General features: G+C 32.9%; 3 protein-coding genes across 3 annotated transcripts in view; 2 read left to right on the top strand and 1 right to left on the bottom strand.

Annotated features, from left to right (window-relative positions):
* The window catches only part of LOC116004207 (mitochondrial pyruvate carrier 4-like), a 7,998-nt gene extending 7,584 nt beyond the window's left edge, over window positions 1-414 (bottom strand). The window contains exon 1 of the mRNA XM_031244165.1: window positions 286-414. Coding sequence (XP_031100025.1) covers window positions 286-340 — 55 coding nt within the window. The 5' untranslated portion in view covers window positions 341-414. The remainder of the gene's footprint in view (window positions 1-285) is intronic.
* Window positions 415-11,761: 11,347 nt separating this feature from the next.
* LOC116005158 lies at window positions 11,762-16,015 on the top strand. The gene is made up of 3 exons (XM_031245415.1): window positions 11,762-12,345; window positions 12,960-13,090; window positions 14,829-16,015. The coding sequence occupies exons 1-3, from the start codon at window positions 12,124-12,126 to the stop codon at window positions 15,631-15,633; spliced, it is 1,158 nt and encodes a 385-aa protein (XP_031101275.1). The 5' UTR covers window positions 11,762-12,123; the 3' UTR covers window positions 15,634-16,015.
* A 1,606-nt stretch (window positions 16,016-17,621) lies between these two features.
* On the top strand, window positions 17,622-20,830 carry LOC116005291 (pre-mRNA-splicing factor syf2). Its single transcript, XM_031245556.1, has 7 exons — window positions 17,622-17,769; window positions 17,915-18,054; window positions 18,189-18,326; window positions 18,951-19,153; window positions 19,256-19,496; window positions 19,810-19,946; window positions 20,332-20,830. Exons 3-7 carry the CDS (start codon window positions 18,206-18,208, stop codon window positions 20,557-20,559), a joined length of 930 nt encoding a protein of 309 aa, XP_031101416.1. The 5' UTR covers window positions 17,622-17,769; window positions 17,915-18,054; window positions 18,189-18,205; the 3' UTR covers window positions 20,560-20,830.
* Window positions 20,831-24,614: the final 3,784 nt, after the last annotated feature.

Raw genomic sequence — 24,614 nt, forward strand, 5'->3', positions numbered from 1 at the left:
AACCCCCCAAAAAAAAAAAAAAAAAAAAAAATCCGCTCAATTAAATTCGTTTGTATACGACGATTAATCTGGACCCTAATATATCTCCTCTGAGTGAAAATACAGCAAATCAAGAGAAAAATGCTCTCTTCTCATTTTGCAAAAGAGGGGAAAATTTTGTGGAGAAAATAAAATCAATTTCGATATCTTTATAGAAAAAAAAAATAACAAAATAGAGTCCGAATCTAACGCAAGAATCAAGGCGTCGACGATGATAGAAATTTGAAAAGAAAAGTCAGAACTGACTGGTTTTAGGGCCAGCGGGGTGATTCCACAGAGCTTGGAGCTTCGAGGTTGCCATCTAAAATGAAGCGAAGCTTTTCGATGTCCTTTGGCGCAAACAAATCTGCGGAACTGGGAAGTCGTATAGCTATACTCCGCATAAATTTTAACTTTCTTCTTTTATTTATTTATTTTTTTAGTTTATTGTACAAATTTATGAATAAGTGTCAATCATCTTGCACAAAAGTAGTTATGAACAGATACTGCATTGTAACAGATCTTGCACAAAAGTAGTTATGAACAGATACTGCATTGTAACAGATTTAATAGTACTCAAAAAAAATGACCAAGTGATATCTAATGGAGGTTATATTGGAACAATAGTGTTATTTTACAAAAAAATATGAAATATTCTTTAATTAAAATGTGAAGTAATTTTTTTTATAGATTCATAGCAATTTTTTATGAAATAAAATATATACGGAGTAATATTTTTAGTTAAAAATGTTACACGTCGTACATTGGATGATCTCCAATAAACATAATCATATACAATATACTTCATGCATGTCATATATAAATTACTACCATCACTAATATTTGCTATATAGTGTTTTACTATCCAAATTGTATTACTAAAATAGAAAATATTAACTTGTGTGAGACCATTTCACGGGTCTCAATCCGTGAGACGGATGAATCTTTAATTAATGATATTAAAGATCTGACTTATTAATAAAAGATTTGACACATTAATTAAAGATTCAACACGTCTTACAGATCAAAACCCGTAAGACAGTCTTACAAGTGTTACCCATATATAATGTATAAATAATATAATAAGATAAATAGTTCTGCTGTATTTGTTATTTTTAATATATTGGACGTTGGTAGGCCTAGTCAATTAGACAATTCATTTAATTTTATAAACAAAGTTGGATGGTTAATTTTGACTAATTGATAATTATTATTCAAAATTGGTTTGCTTAATTATTTTAAATGTTAGTTAAGCAAATTAATTTAAGAATAGTTAGCAACCATAATAGTTAAACTCAATTTCGAGTTTTTTTATTGGGCAAATGTGAAAGTAAGAAAGATAAAAGTTAATAATATAAAAAAAAATATTTAAAAAAAAAACTAAAAGAAAAAGAGACAGTGACCGTTAGTGTTTTTGCGCAATCATTATTTCATGAACCACAGTCCACATATTTATGTGAATTATAAATAAAGAATACATTTTTAATATATTAATTAAAAATACATTATTTGTATACATAAAATACATTATTTAAAAGTAAATGATTTTTTATATATTATCAAATAATGTACCTTTACATAAATAATGTACTTTTTTTTTGAGAATATAAATAATGTACTTTTAATAATATATTAAAAATGTATATTTCACTCATAGTCCAGACAACTATGTGGATCATGGTCCACACAATAATTTGTCATATTGCAATTGCTATTTGACGTTGTGGCCCAATTGAATTAATTAATTAGATTAGTGGGCCTAATTAATTTCTTGGGATGAATAATCTTGCGAATTATTTGGCCCAAATGCAATGAATGAATTGACTTTATAGAATGCTCATGCAAGTGATAGTGAGTGACTATATCTTGAATTCAATGAAATGTTAATCATGCCCAAGATTTGATCACTAGTGTGTGTGTATATATATATATATATTTATTTATTTATTTAGGTGTAAATGAGTCGAGCAACTCACAACTCGAGCTTGGTCAACTTCGAGCTCGAGCTTCAATTTTCTAGCTCGGCTCGACTCATTTACAATCATAAATTCAAATCAAGAATGTCAATAGATCATTCCCATTGGAAATCATATTTGAAACATTATTATTACAAAATTAATAATCCGACCAACTCTCTAAAACTTCCCATCAAAATTACATTCTTAAATTTTAGTTGACTCGATTGTTCAATAGATATTTCTGGAGAACAGAAATTGGCTGGCTACTCCAATTCCATCTTTTGGTCCTTATGGTTTGACATTCATATTTTTGTTTGATGTTTGAGCACCTTTCTTATTATTATTATTATTATTTTTCCATTTGCATCTTCTGTAATATTCAAGTGCTGATAACAATATTTTGTCCAACTCCTTGGTGGAGTGAACAGGATGATATTTTGTCTCTTTAGCAGATTGAACATGACTTCATGTTTTGTTTTTTTGTGTAGTTATACAAAACTAACTGCCTTACCTCATTTGTAGAATGTGAAGTGTTAGTATTTTACTGTGATTAGTAATATTTCATTTTGTTTTTAGTGATTAGGTAATGTCTTGTAGCCTATAAAATTTGTGGACTAATATTTCAAGTTTAAAAGACTTAATTGTACTGTGGGCCTTTTTAATGGTTTAGTTAACGTACTTTTTGTGCAATATTGATATTTGTATTCGGTACGACGTGACTAATTCAGTTGAGCGTTAATTGGATCTTATTTAAGACAAATATTACAAGAAAATTGTTGCATACACAAACACAACTTAACCTACTTTGATTAAATTAAAAATCCTAAAACCTTAAAAAAATGACAGTACACTAATTTTTATATATATATAATTATATATATTAATTTATTTATTTATTTATTTTTATCTATTTATATTTAAAAGTATTAAAAAATAATTTTTGTAAAAATCCGCGGGACCCGCCAACTCGCGTGGGGCAGGGTAGGGTTGCATGAATCCTGGCCCGCGGGTCTAGCGGGCCGGCCCGCAAAAGTCCGCTAAAAATTAGGCATGCGGTGGGGCAGGCCGGCCCGCTTTGATAGTACTATTTGGTAGTATGATGGAATTGGAATGATTACCAATATTGATGTTTGGTTATTTATGACCCTATAATGGGAATAAAAGTTTTAAAAATACAAAAACAAAAAATCAAGACAATTAATCCTAACATAACGACATTCAAAGCACTAATATGAACCAAAAAAAAAAATCAAACCTAAAATCTAAAAGCATTAATCCAAACTTAAAAATTATATTGCCAATAAGATGGAATGATATCTTTTTTAATTAAGGAATTGGGTTTTTAATTGAAGGTGTGAGCATAAATATAATATAAACATAAATGTGCAGTCAAACTATCAGTTTAGGCTTTTAGTTGGATGGAACACATACTTTAATTTGGTATCAAAGTCATGCAAAAGGTCATGGGTTTGAATCTCTGACAATGGTCCACGTGTTGCTTGGAGCCCATCAAAGTCAATTGATAGAGTATTTAGACATCCAATTGATACTAACTAGACATTTAAATTTTAATATATATTCAATTTTCTTTGTTCACAAATTGGCACACCCAATAAAGTGTTTAGACATCCAATTGCCAATTTGTGAACAAAGAAAATTGAATATATATTAAAATTCAAATTTTTGGTTACTAAGTATCAATGCGGTGTGGGTACAAGATCTCTAGATAGTCCTCTAATTCTTCAATTAGAATGTCTAAACACTCTATTGAATGGCCTTCGGAATTCAAGTAGCTAGAGCAATATGATTAACATGATTTGGAGGGACTTTTACATTTAAGATCATTTTATTGTGCTATTTGAATAAACTTCGAAGTTAATTCTATGATTTTTCTTATGATGAATTCATAGAAATAAGATCTCATAATTATAGCTATAGGATATAAGAGTTTTGATATGTTCAAACTCTTTTTATATTATATAATTAACAAATTAGATAATATCAAAATATATTCAAATTTCATAAAAATTAATTATATTTTTCAAATTTTTTATGTCAACATACTACGTATTTATTAATTTTTTATACAATTTTCAAGATTAATTTAAATTCAACTCCAAATATTATTTCAATGTTTAAATTCCATCCATTTAAGAGAGTCTAACTCAAAACATTTGCACACACTCAATTCTAGACACGCAAAATGTTCTGTCAATGCGAATCAAACCCAACTTGTAGGGCAGCCCTAAACTCACGATATGATTTGGTCGAAGAATCTTAGGATCATAGTATTATTATAAAATTATTATTATATTATTATTATTATTAATTTATTATTGAACAGTAAAACACGTTGTATGGTACGCGGATCTGTCGGTGACAGACCAATCAAGTAACGCCAAAGCATAACTGCATAAGACATGGTACCGTGTTGACTTTAATTCTTTTGACTAAAAGTTTATATTATAAAATTGAAACTGGAGAAGAAATATTCTAATATAGCATTTGAATATATATGACCATCTTTAATGATTTTTTTTTTCTAATTAATCCAATTGTTTCTATATTCCAGTTAGGACCATACTACACACCCATATATTTATCACTGACAAACAATCACTCATTACAAATTGTCACTAGATAGCTCCCTAATATGATAAAATGTCACTAGTAATGCCACTAAGGATAAAAATGCTAAGTATCATATCCATACAATTATTTCTGTATTCCATTCAAACTTCCTATCTTGCAGTTGCATTAACAATTTTCTTACCAATCGCCTCAATAAAAATTTAAAATATTTATTATACAAACATTTTGGGTGTTTCCAAAGTAGAAAAGTTGTTTCATTTTTTATAAAAATGAAAGTAGCAAAAGAAAATTGATAATCTAAATTTATTTCTTTCAAATAAAACATGCTTTAAAGTTTAAACTACTACCCTATGAGATAGGAAATACTAATGCACTACGCATAAATAAAATAATAATATCCATTTCTTTGCCAAACATACCCCACACACGCCATTAAAAACAAAAAAAGAAAAAAAAAAGAGTAAAAAATAGGTAAACCCAAGTTTAGTGTAGTAATAAAACCAATTAGCTAACCCATATAATTAACTATAGTTGGCATGCAATTTGTATATGATTAGTCTTCATGTACCTGTCACTTTAATTTGAGATTTCATGACCAATGAAAATTTACCCAAATGTCAAATATGATTAAAGATTTAATTTAAGTGAAATAAATATTGTGATGTTGATTGTTAAATATCCATAATTTATAGTGAAGGATTATATTTTATACTTAGGTTATGGCATTTCAATTTCAATTTTACATTAATTGGTTTGGTTCTTCTTCTCTTTTCTGTTTTGTTTTTTTATTTTTTTTTTGTTTTGTTTTGTTTTTATTTTTTTATTTTTTTGTTTTTTTTGTAACAAAAACTATTGATTGAGAGGATCAAGTATATAATTTTCCGTCTGCATGGTCAGCTCAGTTGGTCGTCACAGTGTAAGAGCAACCTCTCAAAGTGAAGGGTCTCTTTGTGCGCGGTAAGCAAATATCTAGACTCTATGTTTAGCTGAGTTACCATGATTTACATTCTCCTAGATGCTCTGAATTTTCCACCATGCTTGGAATTTTTTTTTATTTCTATTATATATTATATTACTAGTCAAATGTTACACACTGCATGATTAAATAAATGCACAATGATAACAAAAGTAGCAAAAGTATTAAGTGGAGGACAATAGAAATAATCAATACACATTATAAAAAAGAAACGTAAAATTAAATAAAAAATGATTTGTAAAGAAAATAAAGAAGGGTAAAATCGAATAAAATTTGTAAGTGTACAATAAAATAAAGTAAGAGAAAATGTGCCAAAACATTGTGCTCTAGTGGTATCCAGTTGTACTCCCATATGTAAGAGGGTGAGTTTGAGCCTTAGTGGAGCGGAGATACTGCATTATAACATAGTCTAAATTAATTATATCAAATCATTTTTATTCATGTTAGAGCTTTACTATAAAATTGACTTTAAGAAAGAAATCTCACAACTTAGGAAACTTAGCCCAAAAATCAATTTAGGAAGGTTTCTTAAGTCTAAATTTGTTAACTTTTTTCATTCATTTTTCCATTGATTAGCCATGTATAAATACCCCATGGGGTCATAGTGCCGGGGGTTCAGATTTCAATTTTCTTTGTCGTCCTTACGTCTTTTCGCATTTGTTTTACAATTGTGTTGACCTGCCGACCAATTACCTCGTAGCCGTAAAACCAACAAAGGGGTTCTTAACATGTTAGGCGGTTTGACCCGTTAAGAAATAAAATTTAATGGATTCTTAACATGTCAACCTTTTGATGACACAGAAAGACTACATTAAAGCTAAACATCACTAACCCATTGTTTTTGTATTCAATTTGGTATCTTGTTGCAAATTGTCATGTCTAGTGCTATTGGTGCTCTTGGGAGCAATTAGCAAAATTTACTAAGCAATAACAATTTAGGGAGTTGAACTTCCAATTGAAATGCCGATATAGGCAAACTTCTATTTACTTGGGGCAATTATAGTGAATTGTATAATTGTCTTCTAGTATTCCCTTTACCTGTGATAACAATAGTGAATGGTAGGTTTTTTTTATTTATTTTTTAATACAACAGACTTTATTACATTGTAGTATCTGTTCATTTATACTTTATCAACTTGTTGAAGCACAAAGAGTCGCCTCCACTGAGGCTTGATCTCATGATCTCTCATATGAGAGAGTCACTACATCATATAGTCTACATGCCATCTGAGCACAAGGTGTTGAGAAAATGATTGAAATGGCACAAACCATCACCTAGGAGACAAAAATAGGACTTTTTTAAAAGTTTGACAAGAATAGAAAAACTACTTTGAGAAATACGTTTTACCTTTTTTTTTTTTTTCCAAATACGCACATCAAACGCATTTGAGAAATGCGTTTGATAAAAAAAAATAAAAAATCGATCGCTTCTCCTGTGCGACCAGTTTTGGTTGCCTTCTCATTCGTCGGAGAAGGCAACCATTTAAAAAAAAATATTGTGGCTTTGGTCGCCTTCTTTGGCGAAGGAGAAAGCGACCAAAATGGTTGCCTTCTCCTTCGCTAGATAAGGTGATCATTTTTTTTAAAAAATAAATAAATGGTTGCCTTCTCCGGCAAAGGAGAAGGCAACGCCCCAATTTTTTATTATTATTCTTTTTTTAAATTGTTGCCTTCCCCGGCGAAGGAGAAGGCGACCAAAATGGTTGCCTTCTCCGGCGACGGAGAAGGCGACTGGAAGCTTTTTTTTTTTTTTTTTTCTTTTTTAATCAAACCCTTTGAGAAATGCGTATGATGTATTATACATCATACACATTTCTCAAATGCGTTTGATGTGGGCATTAAAAAAAAAAGGTAAAACGTATTTTCCAAACGTAGTTTTCCTATTTTTGTCAAACTTTTAGAAAAGTCCTATTTTCATCTCTTAGATGATTGTTTGTGCCATTTCAGTCATTTTCTCCCTAGGTGCTTGGCGTAGGGTTATTTTCTTATTTTCTCTCCTAACAATATATTATAATAATATAATAATGACACAGATATGACTAGACTTAAATTATCTCATGTCTTGTGCCTTAGACAACATAGTCCAAGCCATGGTCATGCCTTGAACACTACTTTGTTAGGATGGCATTAAGTCGCAAATTTTCTTGTAGATATTTTGAATAGTTGAGAGGAATTCTATTATCTTGAAGGACTCCATTGAAGGGGCTTTGAACTACTCTCATAGCTTGTTCCATCCGAGATGATGCCTTCCATGTTTTCCTTCAAATGTCTTTTTGGTTTTTCTTATTGCCATGTTTTATCGCATGATTATGAGTTATTACCTCAACATCATTTATTATATATTTTTTATTTAAAATAAATATTTTTTCACTCCACACAAAAATAAATACTCCGTACATGATTAATTAAAATGAAAGCATGCCTACATGAGCAGCTTAATTGGTCACATGGGATGAGTAAAGTTTAGAAAGAAAAATCAGGAATGGTCTGATATGATCTCACCCCTACATGATTAATTAAAATAAAAACATGCCTGCATGGGCAGTTCAATTTGTCACATAGGTAAAGTTTAGGATCGAATCTCACCATTGACAGTGTGAACCCCTATTAAAATAAAATTAAAGCATGCATGCATGGGCAGCCCAATTGATAACATGAGTAAAGTTTGAGATCGAGTCTCACCCTTGACAATGTGAGCCGTACGAAAACATTATTTAATACTTTTACAAGAAGTCATTCAAGAACAAGTAAAGTGAATAACTAAATATAATATGCATGATGGTTTTACCTAGAAATCTATGATATGATATATTGATATATATGTGCGTGCATGCTCCTGATGGATCCAATATATGGAGTAAGTCTCTGGCCCACTTTATTTTATTATTCATCTGTAAATTAATTGTCTTTAATTCTTTTTTTTTTAATTTTATAAATCTTAATTTTATTTTTTATTTAATATTATTTTTAATGTTTAATTTAGTTTTTTAATATATAAATGTTATGTACTATTCAAAAAATGTTGTAACAGAATCAACAGTACTCAAAAAATTATGTTATGAACTATTTAGTAATAATACTAAAATAAAATTTATAAAAAATTAAAATGTAAATAATTTGCGTTAAACTTTGTTATTGAATGAGTCACATAAAATGTGACTAAAGTACATAAAAAACATGTATATAATTTTAAAGAAAAATTTAAGATGTGGATTAACATTGGTGCTTTTTAGTATTAGGACTCTACACATTTCGAGTCAGATTACAATTCTCTCTTCTAGTCTGATTATGACTCTCTTGTATATATACTTGATCTCTTGTATATTTGTTCAACTAGTTAAGAATAATACAAAACACAGTTCTCATCTGGTATCAGTTAGCTAGGGTTTTTCTTGCCATGGCCGACGGATCTGTTAATTCTTCGGAACGGACCGTCTCTGATGTTGCTGTTTCTTCGGCTCCCTCGGTGCTCAGTTCTTTATCTGCTGCTCATCATTAAACTGACGCATAAGAACTATTTATTTTGGCTTGCTCAAGTTGTTCCCTTTCTTCGGGGGTATGAGTTAATCGGTTTCGTCGACGGCACGTATCCATGCCCTGTTGCGTTCCTTACTGCCGCCACCAAAGATGCTCCAGCCACCCCCAATCCGGCATATGCTCCCTGGGTTCGGCAAGATCAGGCCCTATTGTCCATGCTTGTGTCATCCCTATCTGATGAAACTATGCCTCTTGCTCTCGGTCGTGACACCAGTAAAGATGTTTGGGATGCTATTGAGACTTCTTTGGCTTCCTCTTCCCACGCACGAACTCTGCATATTCTTGGACAGCTGCACAGTTTGAGGCAAGGTGACTCCTCCGTCGCCGATTACATCAGTCGTGCTAGTGTTATTGTCGAAGATTTGGCCCTTGCCAGACGACCGGTCAGCCTCGTCGATCAGAACCTCTATGTATTTAGAGGGTTACGTCTGGAGTTCAAAGCTTTAACAGCGTCGCTCAATGTCCGTGGGCAGCCGGTTACGTTGCAAGAATTAGCTGATTACCTTGGAGCTCAGGAGTTTATCGCCGGCGACGATTTCGGAGGTTCTCCGCCGGCTGCCTTCACTGCATAGAGAGGTCGCCATCCAGCTCGTGGAGTGCAGCAGTATGGTCTCGGCGGTCAGTCGGTATAATTTTAGAAGGTGTTTAGTATTTTGTTGTCAATTAAAATTTTGAAAAAAAATATTTTCAATGAATATATTTGATGTGAATATTTTTGTAGGGAAAACTAATTAATATGTTCGGTGTTACCCTACAAATATAAGAATTAAATTACCTATAAATTAATGATGTTTGGTTCGCGTAACTTTTCATTGAAAAATTTTAAATCTCTAATATATTCTTGCTATATACAAACATTTACGAAGTAAAAAGCAAACTAATAATTTTGCATTTAATACATCAATTGTAAATTAATAAAATATAATATTCAAAATACAAAACAGTATCCATGTAATAAAATGTTGAGATAAACTATTTTTTTTATAAATAGTGTTGTTATCTTTTGTAATGGTGGGATAAATATATTTCTTATATTTATAAGAGACTTTTAACATATTGCCAGAAAAAAGTGTAAATATGTAATTAAATAAAGTTGGTAAAATTTCAATATCTTAGAAAAAGATTTGATCATACCCCTAAGTGAAGTTTACTTTCTTTGCTATCATGGAATTAGATTACATTGACTCAAATTTTCTAGAGTCAAATATTGCAGCAAACCTAAAAATAAATTTTCGCATTTTAAATTCTTAGAAAAGTTTGAACTTTTCTATCTATCAAACTCCTCTTAGGGTGTATTTAGAAACTCGGGAAATCATTTCTGGAAATTATTGGGCTTTCAGTGTTTAGGAGAGAGTGAAAAATTGAAATCAACGAAAAATGATTTTTATAAAATGTCTTTTAGAAAAAAATTGAAATCAACGGAAAATGATTTTTATAAAATGTCTTTTAGAATATAATTAATTGGGGAGTGTAAAACCCTAATGCTGCCTCCCTTTTCTCTCTAAAACCAAACGTCTTTTTTTGCTGCTCAACTTCGGCTTCCAACTTCGGCTTCCACCGCCGGCCTCCGGCCGGAGCTCTAATGGAGCTTTGAGCCGGTGGTTTTGGTCACCTTCTATGTTTGCTCTCGCTCTTCTTCCGTCCCGACCACCGTCGCAGCTCCGTCCGCCTCCGATCACCGCCACAATCTTCTTCTTCCGTTTTCTCTCCCTTTGAATAAAATAATAGTAGGTAGGTATTGGAGTTTGTGTTGATAGTCTTGAATTCCCAACCCTACTTTGACTTTACCACTTTTTATTTTCTCTATTATTGTGTTTTCCTCTCGTTAGTTTCACGAGCATTTTTCCTCTCGTTACTTTCACGAGCTTTTCATTTTTATTAGCATAAATCGTTTAGTTTGATTTCGACAAGTGTTGATCTTATCCTGGGCGAGCAAAAAAGAATGATGACGAAGACCCAAATCTTTGATGAAGCTTTAATTTCCCTGAAGGAACATAGCTTCATAGTTATGAAACAGTTTACGATTAAAGTTTTCTATAGCATAGTTAGAAAAATTGTTTCTATGTCTGACTATAAGGAATAGTTTATCATTTCATTGATCATTGATGTAAACGTTTTATGTTATGAATTAATGGAATAGCTACGTTTTAACTTAAAAAAAAAAAACAAAAAAAAAAATGTCTTTTAGAAGTCATTTTTCTGGTTTCTAAACACACTCTTAAAATTAAAGCAAATAAAAAAGGCCTTGACTTTGTAGCATATTGTGGGACGATACAAACTTAAAATCTTTTCTAGAATTTTTTGATTTGTACTTGATATAAAAAAACCTCGATTGATATCGTAGATCTTTTCTAATTATTTTTTATTTCCTTTATTATAAATAGAAATGGGGTAATGCCACTTTTGAAAAATAATAATTGTTTGTAAAAATATCATTTATTTATAGCAATAAAAACGGTATTTTTGTTTCCTATTTTTACATTGTATAATTTTCTTTAGTAAAAAAATATTGTATCTATATCTATGGCACATACAATATAGCTGTATAATTTATAGCTATAGGTATTGTTCCACTTTTTATAGAAAAATAAAAAAGAAATTAGTGAGAATATAGGTAAAAATAATTAAAACAGAATGGTAGAAAACTCCTGGAATTGAAACCAAAAAGCCATAAAAGAAGCCTCAAATCCCCCTTGCCATCATTATCCTTCATCACCATCATCTTCATCCTCTTCACATTTTTTTTTCTTCTTCAATTCTCCATTTACAGAGCCCACTGTACGGAAAAAACATTATACAAATCACGAGATCAATCCACTCTGTGCCCAGATCTTCCCCAAAATCTCATTTCCTATATGCATATTTGTTTCTGTAAGCTCTTGCGCTTATAAGAAACTGCGCGGATGTTTATAATGTACTGTGTGGTGATCAATCAGAATGTGTAGATTGGGATTGGATTGGTTTTGTTTCTCCTAGGTTCTTTGGGTTGGGGTGGTGGTTATTATTATTATTATTGATTAATTTTTACTAATTTTGGAGAAAATGGAGAGAGGGGTGCGAGTGAATGGAGAAGATTACTATTATTCAACTGGAGATGGTTGCATCGGAGTGGCATCCTATTCCTCGGCCTCGGCCTTGCCTCGTGTTGTCGTTGCTGACGCCGCCTGTGACGGGAGTGTCGGTGGGGGAGGGGGGAATTATATCGAACACCATGTGTCCAAATTTGATACCCTCGCCGGCGTCGCTATTCGATATGGCGTTGAGGTAAACCCAATGAGCTGATCTTCCCAATCATCCTCTTTATATTCATGCTTCTACTTCCAGTACTTGGCATGTCGTTTTCTGATAATTTTGTTACTGAAGAAATTTGTTTAATCAAAATGTTTTTTTTTAGTCTCTGTTATTGTTTATCTGTATTGGATTTCGTCAGTGATTTCAGTTTTTCAGATGGCCAGTTATATATAGACATGTTAGAATTAGGGTGTGGAAAGAGTTGCAGAGTAAAATGGTGCCTGGAAAATGAATGGCTTGTTTACATATGTGGTGCTATTATCTGACTAGGGAAGAAAGATTTAGCTGTTGATCAGTCACTTCATGGTGTTCATTTGTTCAATAGCCTAAGCTAAGTAATGGATCCTTTACAAGGTCTAGGATGGCTTCTTAGCATCTCGGTTTTTGGTTATTACTCGTATGTATGGATCTTGATAGTGCCTAGCCTCGCGGGGAGTAGGAGGGGTGGGAATTTTTTGTCAAGGTTGTAAATGCCCCCTTGTGTGTGGAATTTGAGCATCAAATCTATTCACGACCTTTCATACTCTAGAAATATCAACTTTAGTCGCTGATCAATTTTCTTGATATTGTCTGTTCTGGAGTGACAGGTGGCCGACATTAAGAGGATAAATGGACTAGTGAGTGATCTCCAAATGTTTGCTCGAAAGACACTTAAGATACCGTTACCAGGGAGACATCCACCATCTCCAAGCATGTCAAATGGTTTTGATAAACAAGGGTATTTCTAACTTTTTTTACGCAAAAAAAAACTTGTTTTTTCTCAATTATGGTGCGATTGATGATTTCAATGTAATGCATTAAGTCTTATCTGAACTTTTTATTAAGTTGAGAGGCATCCACCACCCACCAGCTTGTTATATGATTTAGTTCATATAGATGGCATTGCTTTGTTGTCGTTTTTTTTTCCTATTCTTTTTTGTTTGTTTTTTAATAATTATAAATCATCACGAATACATCGTGTTTTCCCAATTTTAGTACAATGAGAGTTTTATTTCAATGCAATTTGTTTATATAAACTTCATGTGACAATGAGTGAAATATGTGACACATGTTATTATCATATAAATGTCTTTTGGTCCTTCCCTCACTAACATCCTTTCTTATTAGTTGCATGTTGGTCATCACAATAGCCTGCATATCTCATATAATATTTAAGACCCTTGCATGTTTGCCAATTGCCAATGTTGTTTTCCCCCCTTAATTTTTTAATAAAATGTTTGTCGTGTAAAAGTTTATATGATACTAAGTAGCTTATTATCAGACCAAATTATTATTAAGAGTGTGTTTGGCAGTTGGCACAGAACATATAAGCTTGACTTGTTCAAAAAACAAGCCTTTGCTTTTAAGTGATTTTTATAAGCAAGCTTAAAAAAAATAAGAATAATAATAAAGAAAAAATTTAAGCTACTTTATGAGAAGTTATGCCAAGTAGTTTTTAACTCACAGGAAGCTCGTTTTCAGTAATTGAATCAGATTTTACCCTTGCCCTTTTGGGCAAAAGACATCTTTATTTTGCTCCAAAGCTTTTCAATATTTGTATAAACCAGTATGCTTTGCATCCAATAAACTAGTCAACTAGGGACAATACTTTAATTTTTTTTATAAAAAAAAATTGGTTTCATTGTCAAAGATGATATATTTTAATTTATTTTGTGATGTATGGTGACATATTACCTTTGTTTACCATGTTACAATGCAATTGTATAACTTAATTTAAATTGTAAATATCTTCCTATATATTCAAAAAGTATTTTTTTTTTCCAATAATAGGTGCAAGGCCAAGGTGGTGTTTGGTCATGAAACATTTCATTTTAGTAATTTTACCTGTATTAGCTAGTTTATCAACTGATTTACCACACTTTTTCAGCCATCTAGCTTTAAGCTTTCAACTAACGTATAGATACTATAGCTAAATAACTTATCAGCTATCAGCTAGCTTAGTACTCCATTACTATTGCCAAACAAAGCCTAAGTGTGTCCAAAGGTCTTAAGATAAACCTTCTGAAGGCATCATGGTACCATCTATCTCTCTTTTATTATTTGTGTTCCTTCCACCTTTATAAGTGTTGTTTTCCATGGTCATATTTTGAAATAAATATTTTGCTTATAAGTTCAATTATAAGGTCAAACTTGCAGAAATGGCATGTGTTAAGTGTGTAGAAATGGAGGTGGTTGTTTTGGGCTGGAATTTTCCTGTGCTTATTTGTTTTGACTGAAAACCGTCAGGAATAACAATGTAATGGCATTACTACCATGAATATACTGTCAATTTTTTTAAAATTTTTCTATAACTATATAAACTGGTCTTGTTTCTGTCAAGTGCATTACTCGATAATTATTAGTTCTGAATACCTGACTTAGAGCTTGAAATTAGTTGCTAATGTAAGAAGTCTGTCTTTTAATTTTTCTAGACTTTGTAGGATGCATGGTGCCTAACTACAACATTCTTTTGGCAGAGCTAGCATCTCAGAGCAGACCCCACCTAATCACAGACATTCAGACTTGTTTGATTCGTTTCAGTCACTAAAACTGAAACCTTCTACCCAGCAAAAAGCTTCCCCAGCAATGAGTAGTTTACAAGGTCATTATGGTCCTGGAGGATCATATCAGAAAGCTATATTTGAAGGTTTTGAAATGGCCACATACCAGGGAATATCTAATTATCTAGACGATGATGGCCCTTCTTTCATCACATCACCTATGCTCAATCCACCGCTCAATCCTCACAGAAAATGTAAAAGCGTATCAAATGGATTTTTGATACAGAATGGTCATTTGGTGGATTATGAATCTAATCAAGAAACTAAAGATAATGGCTCTGATAGATCATGCGAGAAATCCTTCAGAAGGCGTCAAAAGTCTGAGGCTGATTTTACCCGCACCCATGAAATGATTCTAAAGGACGATAACAGCAATGGCAGTGGATTTTCACCTATTGCCTGCAAAGGCCTGGCTTTGAGACCTAATTCAGCTAGTCGGACTGCCATAGCTGCTGCTGATAGTGAAGCTAGTTTGATAAGTCCTATTTCTATTGGGTCGGGGGATTCACTTGTTTCTGACAGTCTCGACAGAGTTAGAAAGTCATCAAGTGCATCAAATTTGCAGGATTCGGATAGTAGCCCATTGGCATCCCTGTGGCCAACATCAAAATGGAGCTTGACAGATTTCCAGGCACTTTCAACTGCAGCCATCACAAGATCAATCTTTGATGGCCTACCTAATCCAATAAGCGGTCGAAGGAACAAAGCTGCACTTGATTAGTACCATTCTTTGGGTTACACACTGTCCAGACAGACCATTTTTCTTTGATATTTTGGCCACAGATAGAAAGGCGGGAATAGAAATAAGCGATAGTAATTATTAAAGAAGATTCAAACATTTAGTTTTTGCTGAAGGGCATTTCGTATCCATTGCAGATGTACAAGTTAAATTGTTAGAGATTGAAGATCTAAAGCAGCAGAGTAAAGATTTTTTGTAAAATGTTACCACACTGATAGAATTTTGCCAGTGGTTCTGTTTATTCATCCTGAGACCATCACAGAATATGTATACTTAGGCCTTTTGTTTTGACAATAGCAGGTATATACTATAGAGATGTTTAGTACAACTTTTTATTTGAAATGGAAAGAAAGGAGTTATCTTATATTCTTTTGAAGCTTTGTGTGTGTCTGTTTTTTTAATTCTATTTTTTGTTTCCTTGTCATTTCCCGTCCAAGTTTTAGACAGGAAATGACAAATTGACAATAATATTACTGAATGACATTCACATTCATCTCTGTTAAGTTGTGCAATTAAGTTGGGACTAAATAGTTATGGCCTTCAGGGCACATATTCCTAGTGCATACATCAATGTTGACCCACGTACATCTATAGAGCGAATTTCATTCAGTACACATCTTTAAATAGATTTCACTCAGTACACATATTTAAATAGCGATGATGTGTTTTTTCATAAATCAAAAGATTCATATATACTATTTATTCAATTATTCATTTTCTTTTGAAGTTGAATTGCATGAGTTGTAACGCGTGCAATAACGAGTTGATAGGCTGTGCAGTTGTATTGTTAATTAGTAGTATTATTATGAGTGCATGTGGTTGAGAATGGTCGTCACTTTCCAGAGCACATAAGATGATAAGATATGAGACATGGGCATGTATTTAGTGAATAGATGCCTAGGCATCGCTCAGGTGCTATGCCTAGGCGCTAGTCTACTGTTTGACTAGCGCCTAGCGCTTACTGCAATCATGCAATTTACATACTAAATGTTTATAATTCAAATTGTGAACATTCAGTATATAAATTGTGTATTTTAGATCAGAATGATTTGGCTAAAACATCTTGGTGGGCTATGAAGACGGGGTTATGGTGGCCCATAGGAAAGCAGGGCAATCATTATTATGACAAATTATGCTATGGACCCGGGTCCACTTTGCAAGATGGACGCATGTCCATGTTCACAAATTTAAAACTCTATGTTCACAATTTTATAACTCTATATTCACAATTTTAGATCTCAATATACAAAATTACATTACTCAATATTCACAATTTTTGAACTTTATATTTACAATTTTGTTATATAGATTCAAAAATTGTGTTATACTATTGAATATAGAGTTATGAAATTGTGAATATTGAGTTATGAAATTGTGAACATAGAGTTCTGTAATTGTGAATATAGAGCTCAAAAATTGTGAACATAGAGTTATGAAAGTGTGAGCATGAACTTGGCTCCGCCTTGCAAGGTGGACCCCCATGGCATGACAATCACATGCTTACATAGATCATAGTCCACACAACTTTGTGAACCATAAATAAAAAGTACTTATATATTACAAGTACATTTTTTGTGTACGTAAAGTACATTAGTTGAAAGTACAATGTTTGGGTATTGAAAGTATATTATTTTATATACTATCAAATAATGTACATTTGTTAAGCACATTGTGCTCAGATGGTAAAGTAGTGACTCTTTTATATAGGAGGTCATGAGTTCGAGATTCAGTGGAAGTGATATTGACTTGAAAAAAAATTAAGTACATTACTTACACAAATAAAATATTTTTAATATATTAAAAATACATTTTATATTCATAATTCATACAACCATGTATGGTCCATACAATAATTATCCAAAAGAAGGGGTGAAGAATCATAAATGGTGACCCATATAAAAGACTTTTAATTTGACACAAAAAAGGATAAATATATAATTAAATAAATTTGGTTGATTCCGAATAAGTTGAGAAAAAGAATCCTAAATCCTCCACCGAAAGACATTTTTACCCTCGTTCGTACACTTGCAATTTGCTGCTTTGTTCTCCAGTCCGGGATCCCCTTTCTCTCTCTTCATCCATCGCCGTCATCTCCACCTGTTGCTGCTGGCGAAGAAGGTGAGGGATATGCAACTATTTTATTCGTTAATTATCTCCTCCTGTCAATAGAGGGAGGCCAAGTATTTTAGTTACTGCGTATAGCGTAGGATTAAGAAGGTAGATTTAGGGTTCGGCGAGGATTGATTCTTTTGCATATCATTAGGTTTGGGGAAGTATAGTTTGCCGCCGGCGCTTTTGTAGTTTGCTGGAAAACAGGAAGAGAATTTGAAAAGGTCGCGACCGCCTCTGCTCAGTGCTCACCTTCGCGACTGCTTTCTCCTATCCTCGCTGCTTCTCTCCAAGGTAAGTTCATCCCCTCCATATATCTTGTATAATTCATTAAATAAGCTCCATATATAATCCATTATATAGTTGTAATGAACTCCATATATCACTGCTTCTAATCATTTTTTTTTTTTTTTGTTTTTTTTGTTTAGGGTTTAGGGAGGAAAGCATGTCTGAAGAGGGAAGAGTGCATCCCAATTGTCGGAATGCATCAAATCCTTATCATGAATGCAGTGAATATTGCTTCAAAATAATTGCTGAAGCAAAGCGGGTGAAACAAACAGAAACTGGTTAGCCTCATCAGTTTTTCCTTAACCTGTTTGTCTTATGAGTTATGAATATTCAACATAGATATGCATCTTGTTGAGTTCATGTGTAAATATATTACTCCTTATTGCATATAAGCTTTATAATCGGAATCCTGTGCCCAATCAACTGACTATTGATCCATATTGCTTGTGTGTGTCCTTCCTTCTCTTACACTATATTGATCCAATATTTATTAGATGCTATTTGGAGTAATTCTCTATTCTTTTCCCTGTGGCTAAGAGTAACCCCCCTGGGCCCTCTCAAAATGATGGATTCCCAAATTCCCTTTGTCCCATTGAAGTATAGATGTATTGATTTTCAATCTAAGAACTATGTAGTAATCCCTCAATCTAAGCAAAGATGCATTTTAGTCTTCCTATGCATTACTTTCTCAATACTAGAAATAGGACACCAATTTCATAGCCATCTATTCTGAGGCATCTCTTAAACATGGCCCCTAGAGTTCTATGTTCCATAATGTGTAGGTTGTATGAAGTTATATTATGTCTCAAATGAAAGTTAAGGGTTGTTATCTTCTGCTATGTATGGAGTTCAATTTCATAAACTGTCTTTGACAATACGTCTTTTATGTTGTACTATTCCAGAAGTAGTGCAACCTACTGATCGTGATATTCAAGCCCATTCAGTTGATAACTCTGATAGGGATGAGGATCCTCATGGGGAAAAGGATGGCATAGAAAGTCACAGCGATGGGGATGGAGACACCAATACCATGGATAACATGGCAGTAGAGTTGGCCAATCTTACAGGGAGAAAGAAAAAGTTGTTTGAGCTAAGGTTAAAGATGGTAATAGTAAAGCCCCTAGATTTTCATTTGCAGTTTTGTAGGGTGCGTTGCAATATTCTCTATTTGCTCTTATTCTCATTTTATTTACGCCACCTTGAACAGAATGAGGCAAGAAAGGCCAATCAAACTGCCATGGTGACAGAGAAGAGAAAAATGGAAACTCCAGCGGAGTCTAGAGGCATGTCTAAGCAAAAATGGCTTGAGGAAAGGAAGAAGAAAATTGGGAAATTGCTTGAATCAAATGGATTGGACATGAGTAAGGCATATATGCTTGATACACAAGAGTCTGCTGAGGCAAAGTATAAGAAGTGGGAGAAGGAGCCTGCTCCAGCTGGTTGGGATGGTATGTTAACTTTTGCTCACTCTATAATCCAACTATAATGATTACAAGATTTATGTTAAATACTTAAATATGTGATCTCTACATTTTTTGCCCTTCCTGCACACAATGCGATACGAGTATAAACCATAAATGTGACTATTAGATGCATATAATTTATTGGGTTGTGATTAGACTTGATAGTGCATGTTGGACTTATTATTACATGTCTTTGTATTGAAAATTTGTTCATTGTCATGTTCGTCTACTTTTTTGCAGAATATTTCATCTTTTTGGTAATTGAGAATTTTACTTTTTTGTACCTCCTGTTTTGCAGTTTTTAATCAGAAAACATTATACAATGCATACAAGAAGAGAACAAAGAACATTGACGTTGACCTTGAAGAATACAATAAAATGAAGGAGGCTGATCCCGAGTTTTACAGAGAAGCTTCAAGTCTTCAATATGGGAAGGTGTGTACTCTTCTGTTTTTTTGGGTCTTCTTCAATTCCCTAACTTCAAACCTATGGGTTGGGTGGGTGAGGAATGGGAAATCCCTTCAATCATTTTTTTTAAAGCAAATAAGTACTCTGGCCATTTTACCTAATACCTGTCATGTTTAATTGTTTATTAATTATTGGTCAAACCAACTCTTTTTTCTTTGCTAATATTCTTTATTAAATTTAAATTCAATTTATTGTAGTTAATATTACTTTTAATGTAGTTTTTCAGTCAAGCCTCTTTAACCGAACCAGACACATAAAATGACTCTCCCCCAAACAAAACCAATCAACTAATGTCTTCTTAGTGTTAACATATTGAATTAAAGACTTGTGATCATGTTATTCAATTGAGCAGGCTACAAAAGCTTCGGATGACAAGGTTGAAAGAATGGTGAAGGAACTCAAGGACCGAGAGGAGAAGCGCAAATCATTTAGTAGGAGGAGAAGGTACCACGAAGAGAAGGATATCGACTCTATCAACGATCGTAATGAGCACTTCAATAAAAAGATCGAGCGAGCTTTTGGAAAATACACCCTGGAGATCAAGAACAACTTGGAGAGAGGAACTGCCTTACCTGATTGAGTTAGCAAGCCATTAGATTAAGAGTTTTGAGTATGGTACAATTTCTAGTAATGTTCATACATAGCTGATGCTAATGCATTTCATATGCGAATTAATAGTGGAATTTGGTCCAACAATTCACATGTAACTTATGCAGATGCTGCTGTTATGATTTGGGGATTGGGTTGTAAGAATGGTTTTTTTCTTGACACATCATGTAACATGTGTGGCATTGTTATAGAAGTCTGCCATGTTTAAATTCAGGTAGTGCAGCTGCTGTGTTTATAAGGTATTCCATGATTATTTTTTTGTTAGCCTCGCCTCGTCCTCGTGTACTTCATAGAAATGGTTAAAAATTTGTCACTAAAGAAAACAAATGATTGTTGAAGTGTGTTTTAAATTGATGGATTTGCTATAAAACAAGTTTCACAATACTTTTTGTCAATACCACTAAAAACTGTAAAAAGTCACTCAAGTAATATCATTTGCTATAAAACAAGTTTCACAATACTTTTTGTCAATACCACTAAAAACTGTAAAAAGTCACTCAAGTAATATCAATAGAATTTAGGGTGTCTTTGGTTGACAGGTTTAGTTATCAAGAATGAATATCAAAGTTATTATTATTGTTTGATTGACAGGTTTTTAGAACACTACTATGAGTTATTACCTCTTAACTGAAAAACACATTCTCTTATAAAAACAGTACGCATTCCCTAATAAAATAAGGGAATAAGGGTTTCATCCCATTATTCATCCTCAGTCGCTTCTCGCTTCCCCAACTATTTAGATTTTTTGTTTTTATTTTTTATGTTCATATTGGTGCTTGGATGTTTTTATATTATAACAAATTGTCTTGATTTTTTGTTCTTTGTATTTTTAAAATCTTTATTCCCATTATAGGATAATGCATAACCAAACAATCATTCCCATTCCACCCTACTAGCAAACATGTAAAATACTTTCACCAAAACTCATTATCATTACCAAGTATTTGATACCCATTCCAATTCCGATTCTCATGTGTGAACCAAACACACCCTTACATTACAATCAACTACTTGAGTTAAATTTTACGTCTTTACAGTATTTTTTTGAAGGTAATCGTAGCTATTCCATTAATTCATAATATAAACGTTTACATCAATGATCAATGAAATGGTAAACCATTCCTTACAGTCAGACATAGAAACAACTTTTCTAACTATGCTATAGAAAACTTGAATCGCAGACTGTTTCATAACTATGAAGCTATGTTCCTTTAGAGAGCTTAAAGCTTCATCAAAGATCTGGGTCTTTGTCATCATTCTTTTTTGCTCGCCCAGGATAAGATCAACACTTGTCGAAACCAAGTTAAACGATTTATGCTAATGAAAATGAAAAGCTCGTGAAAGTAACGAGAGGAAAAATGTTCGTGAAACTAACGAGAGGAAAACACAATAATAGAGAAAATAAAAAGTGGGTAAAGTCAAAGTAGGGTTGGGAGTTCAAGACTACCAACACAAACCCAATACCTACCTACTATTATTTTATTCAAAGGGAGAGAAAACGGAAAAAGAAGATCTGTGACGGTGGTCGGAGGCGGACGGAGCTGCGACGGTGGTCGGGGCGGAAGAAGAGCGAGAGCAAACATAGAAAGTGACCAAAACCGTCGGCTCAAAGCTCCATTAGAGCTCCGGTCGGAGGCCGGCGATGGAAGCCGAAGTTAAGCAGCAGAGAAAGGCGTTTGGTTTTAGAGAGAAAAGGGAGGCAGCATTAGGGTTTTTTGATGGCACATTATTTAAGAGTTTTTCAATACGTCTTTACAGTATTGAAACTTGAAAGCATGCAAATTGCGTCTTATATAATTGAAAAATAAGTGACTATTGTTTGAGAGAAATAGATTGCCATATTAGGATTAGGCAACTAATTCCCTAGCATATACCTTTTTCCATTTTTATTTTTAACAATAAGCATAAAATGGAGGAGGGGGTGTGAATGTATGTTTTTTTTGGGTAATGGTAAATTATATTATTATCCTAAATATTACAGATACACAGAATATACCCCCATCCAAAAAGAAATACAAGATCCACCATTTTAGTGATGGGAAATAAAAAACACTAAAAACCTATATTAGACAAAAAGAAAAGCTCATATATAGTCAAGTGGATGAACGATATTTCATCAAAGGAGAAATAGATCATAGGTCCATCTAAGGGACTACTAGATAACTAGGCAAAATACATGAAAATTAAGTACACATGAAGACTAGGACCACCCCGATATAGGAAGAGTAGAAGCGCAATAGGAGTCTCATGCACCCAATATAGACAACTAAGTATTGAGTATGATTATATGTAAGTGTCATGGTATTTGAGTCATATATCTATGATCTATCAATCATCTCTTTAAAAAATAAACAAATTAAACTATAAACCAATAGAATAGTACTTAATGCTTTCTTATCCTCTATTTTGGTTTCAACTCTATAGTATAGTACGGAGTAGGGGGTAAACGAATCGAATCGAGTCAAATACTTCAGTATTCGATTCGAATTCGATTATTTTGATGAGTATTCGAATTCGAATTCGTTTAGTGTTCGAATTCTAAATTCCGATTCGTATTCGATTCGACCAATTTATTTGAATATATTCGATTCGATTCGAATATTCGAATTCGAAATGACTATCTTAATTTTTTTTTCTAAATTTTTCAATAAATTAAGATAAAATATAACAAAAATTGCCGCGGCCGTGAAGATTGTTGCCTTCACCGAACGACAGTGGCCGTGAGGAGTTGCTGCCCTGCCTTGCTGAGTTGCTCTCCTTGTTGCCGTGCTTCCTTGCCACGACGGTAGTCTGCTGTGAAAAGGGGAGGACAAGAAGAGGGCGAAGCAATTGGTAGAAGAGGAGAAGTTGGGAACTGCAACTGCTGAACTGGGAAGACTTGCACTGAAGCGGCTGCTCTCACTTTTATTTTAGCTTAGGGTTTATGCCTTTACTAGTTTAGTTTCTTTTTATATATATATATATATATATTCGAATATTCGAATACTATTCGAATCGAATCTATCCTGATTTGTATTTGGATTTGAATAACATTCGAATCAAAATGTGTATTCGAATTCGGATTCGTATTCGAAATATTCGAACGAATTCGAATCACGAATCGAATCAAAATTATTTGATTTGTTTACATCCCTAGTACGGAGTAGTAAATAGTAATAGTTGTAGGCTTTGGGAGTACTTTGGGACATATAGGCACCTTAGAGAAAGCCTTCATCTTCCTCTTTCTTCTTTAATACACTCCTTAAATTAAATTTTGGCTCCAAACTAATCACCATCATATCAAAGTATAACTTTAATGCTGAGCATTAATTGAGGTTAGAATCTCAGTCATGAACTAATTAAATTCAAATCTCATTGAAAATTATATATAGTGGCAGAGTCACAATGGGATCAATTAACACACTAAAAATTTAAATTTTTCTTATGAACACTAAGGTATCATTCTTATAAATTATCCTTACGAACACTAAGTTATCATTCCTATCGTCAAAACCAAACCTAATCTATTGCCCGCCATTAATAGCTATCCTCGAAACCAAACCTAGTCTATCGCTGCCATTAATAGCATCTATTCCATTGAAAATTAGGCAAAGGATTCCCAAATGTGTGGTGTTTCAGAAATTTTCAATGAAAGTTAAATATCCTAAAACTAGTACCTTCTATAGCAGCTTCAAATTTCACCTAACATCAGTTATTCTGTTTCCCAACTAGTCAAGTACTCCCTCCGTAACATGTTTGACTGAAATTATTTTTAATTCAATTTTTTATAATATTAAATTTAGTATTAATATACAAAATTTAAATATTGGAATAATGTTCAAATTGGCCACTGAACGTAACCTGAAAGTGCAATTAGGCCACTGAACCAAAAAAAGTACAATTAAGCTACTGAACACTCTAAATACATGCAATCTCACCTGATAGCAGGTTACCATGCATTTTATCAGGTTACTTGCTTAATAATAAACTATTAAAATAAAAATTAAAAAATTAAAAAATTAAAAAATAATAATAATAAAAAACACA

Source organism: Ipomoea triloba, chromosome 14 (genome assembly GCF_003576645.1).
Source record: "Ipomoea triloba cultivar NCNSP0323 chromosome 14, ASM357664v1".
Lineage (NCBI taxonomy): Eukaryota > Viridiplantae > Streptophyta > Magnoliopsida > Solanales > Convolvulaceae > Ipomoea > Ipomoea triloba.

Coding starts and splice junctions, on each gene's coding strand:
- LOC116005158 (XM_031245415.1), top strand. CDS start 12,124: ATGGAGAGAGGGGTGCGAGTGAATGGAGAAGATTACTATTATTCAACT. Junction 12,346..12,959: donor CTATTCGATATGGCGTTGAG/GTAAACCCAATG, acceptor CTGGAGTGACAG/GTGGCCGACATTAAGAGGAT. Junction 13,091..14,828: donor AATGGTTTTGATAAACAAGG/GTATTTCTAACT, acceptor TTCTTTTGGCAG/AGCTAGCATCTCAGAGCAGA.
- LOC116005291 (XM_031245556.1), top strand. CDS start 18,206: ATGTCTGAAGAGGGAAGAGTGCATCCCAATTGTCGGAATGCATCAAAT. Junction 18,327..18,950: donor GGTGAAACAAACAGAAACTG/GTTAGCCTCATC, acceptor GTACTATTCCAG/AAGTAGTGCAACCTACTGAT. Junction 19,947..20,331: donor CAAGTCTTCAATATGGGAAG/GTGTGTACTCTT, acceptor TCAATTGAGCAG/GCTACAAAAGCTTCGGATGA.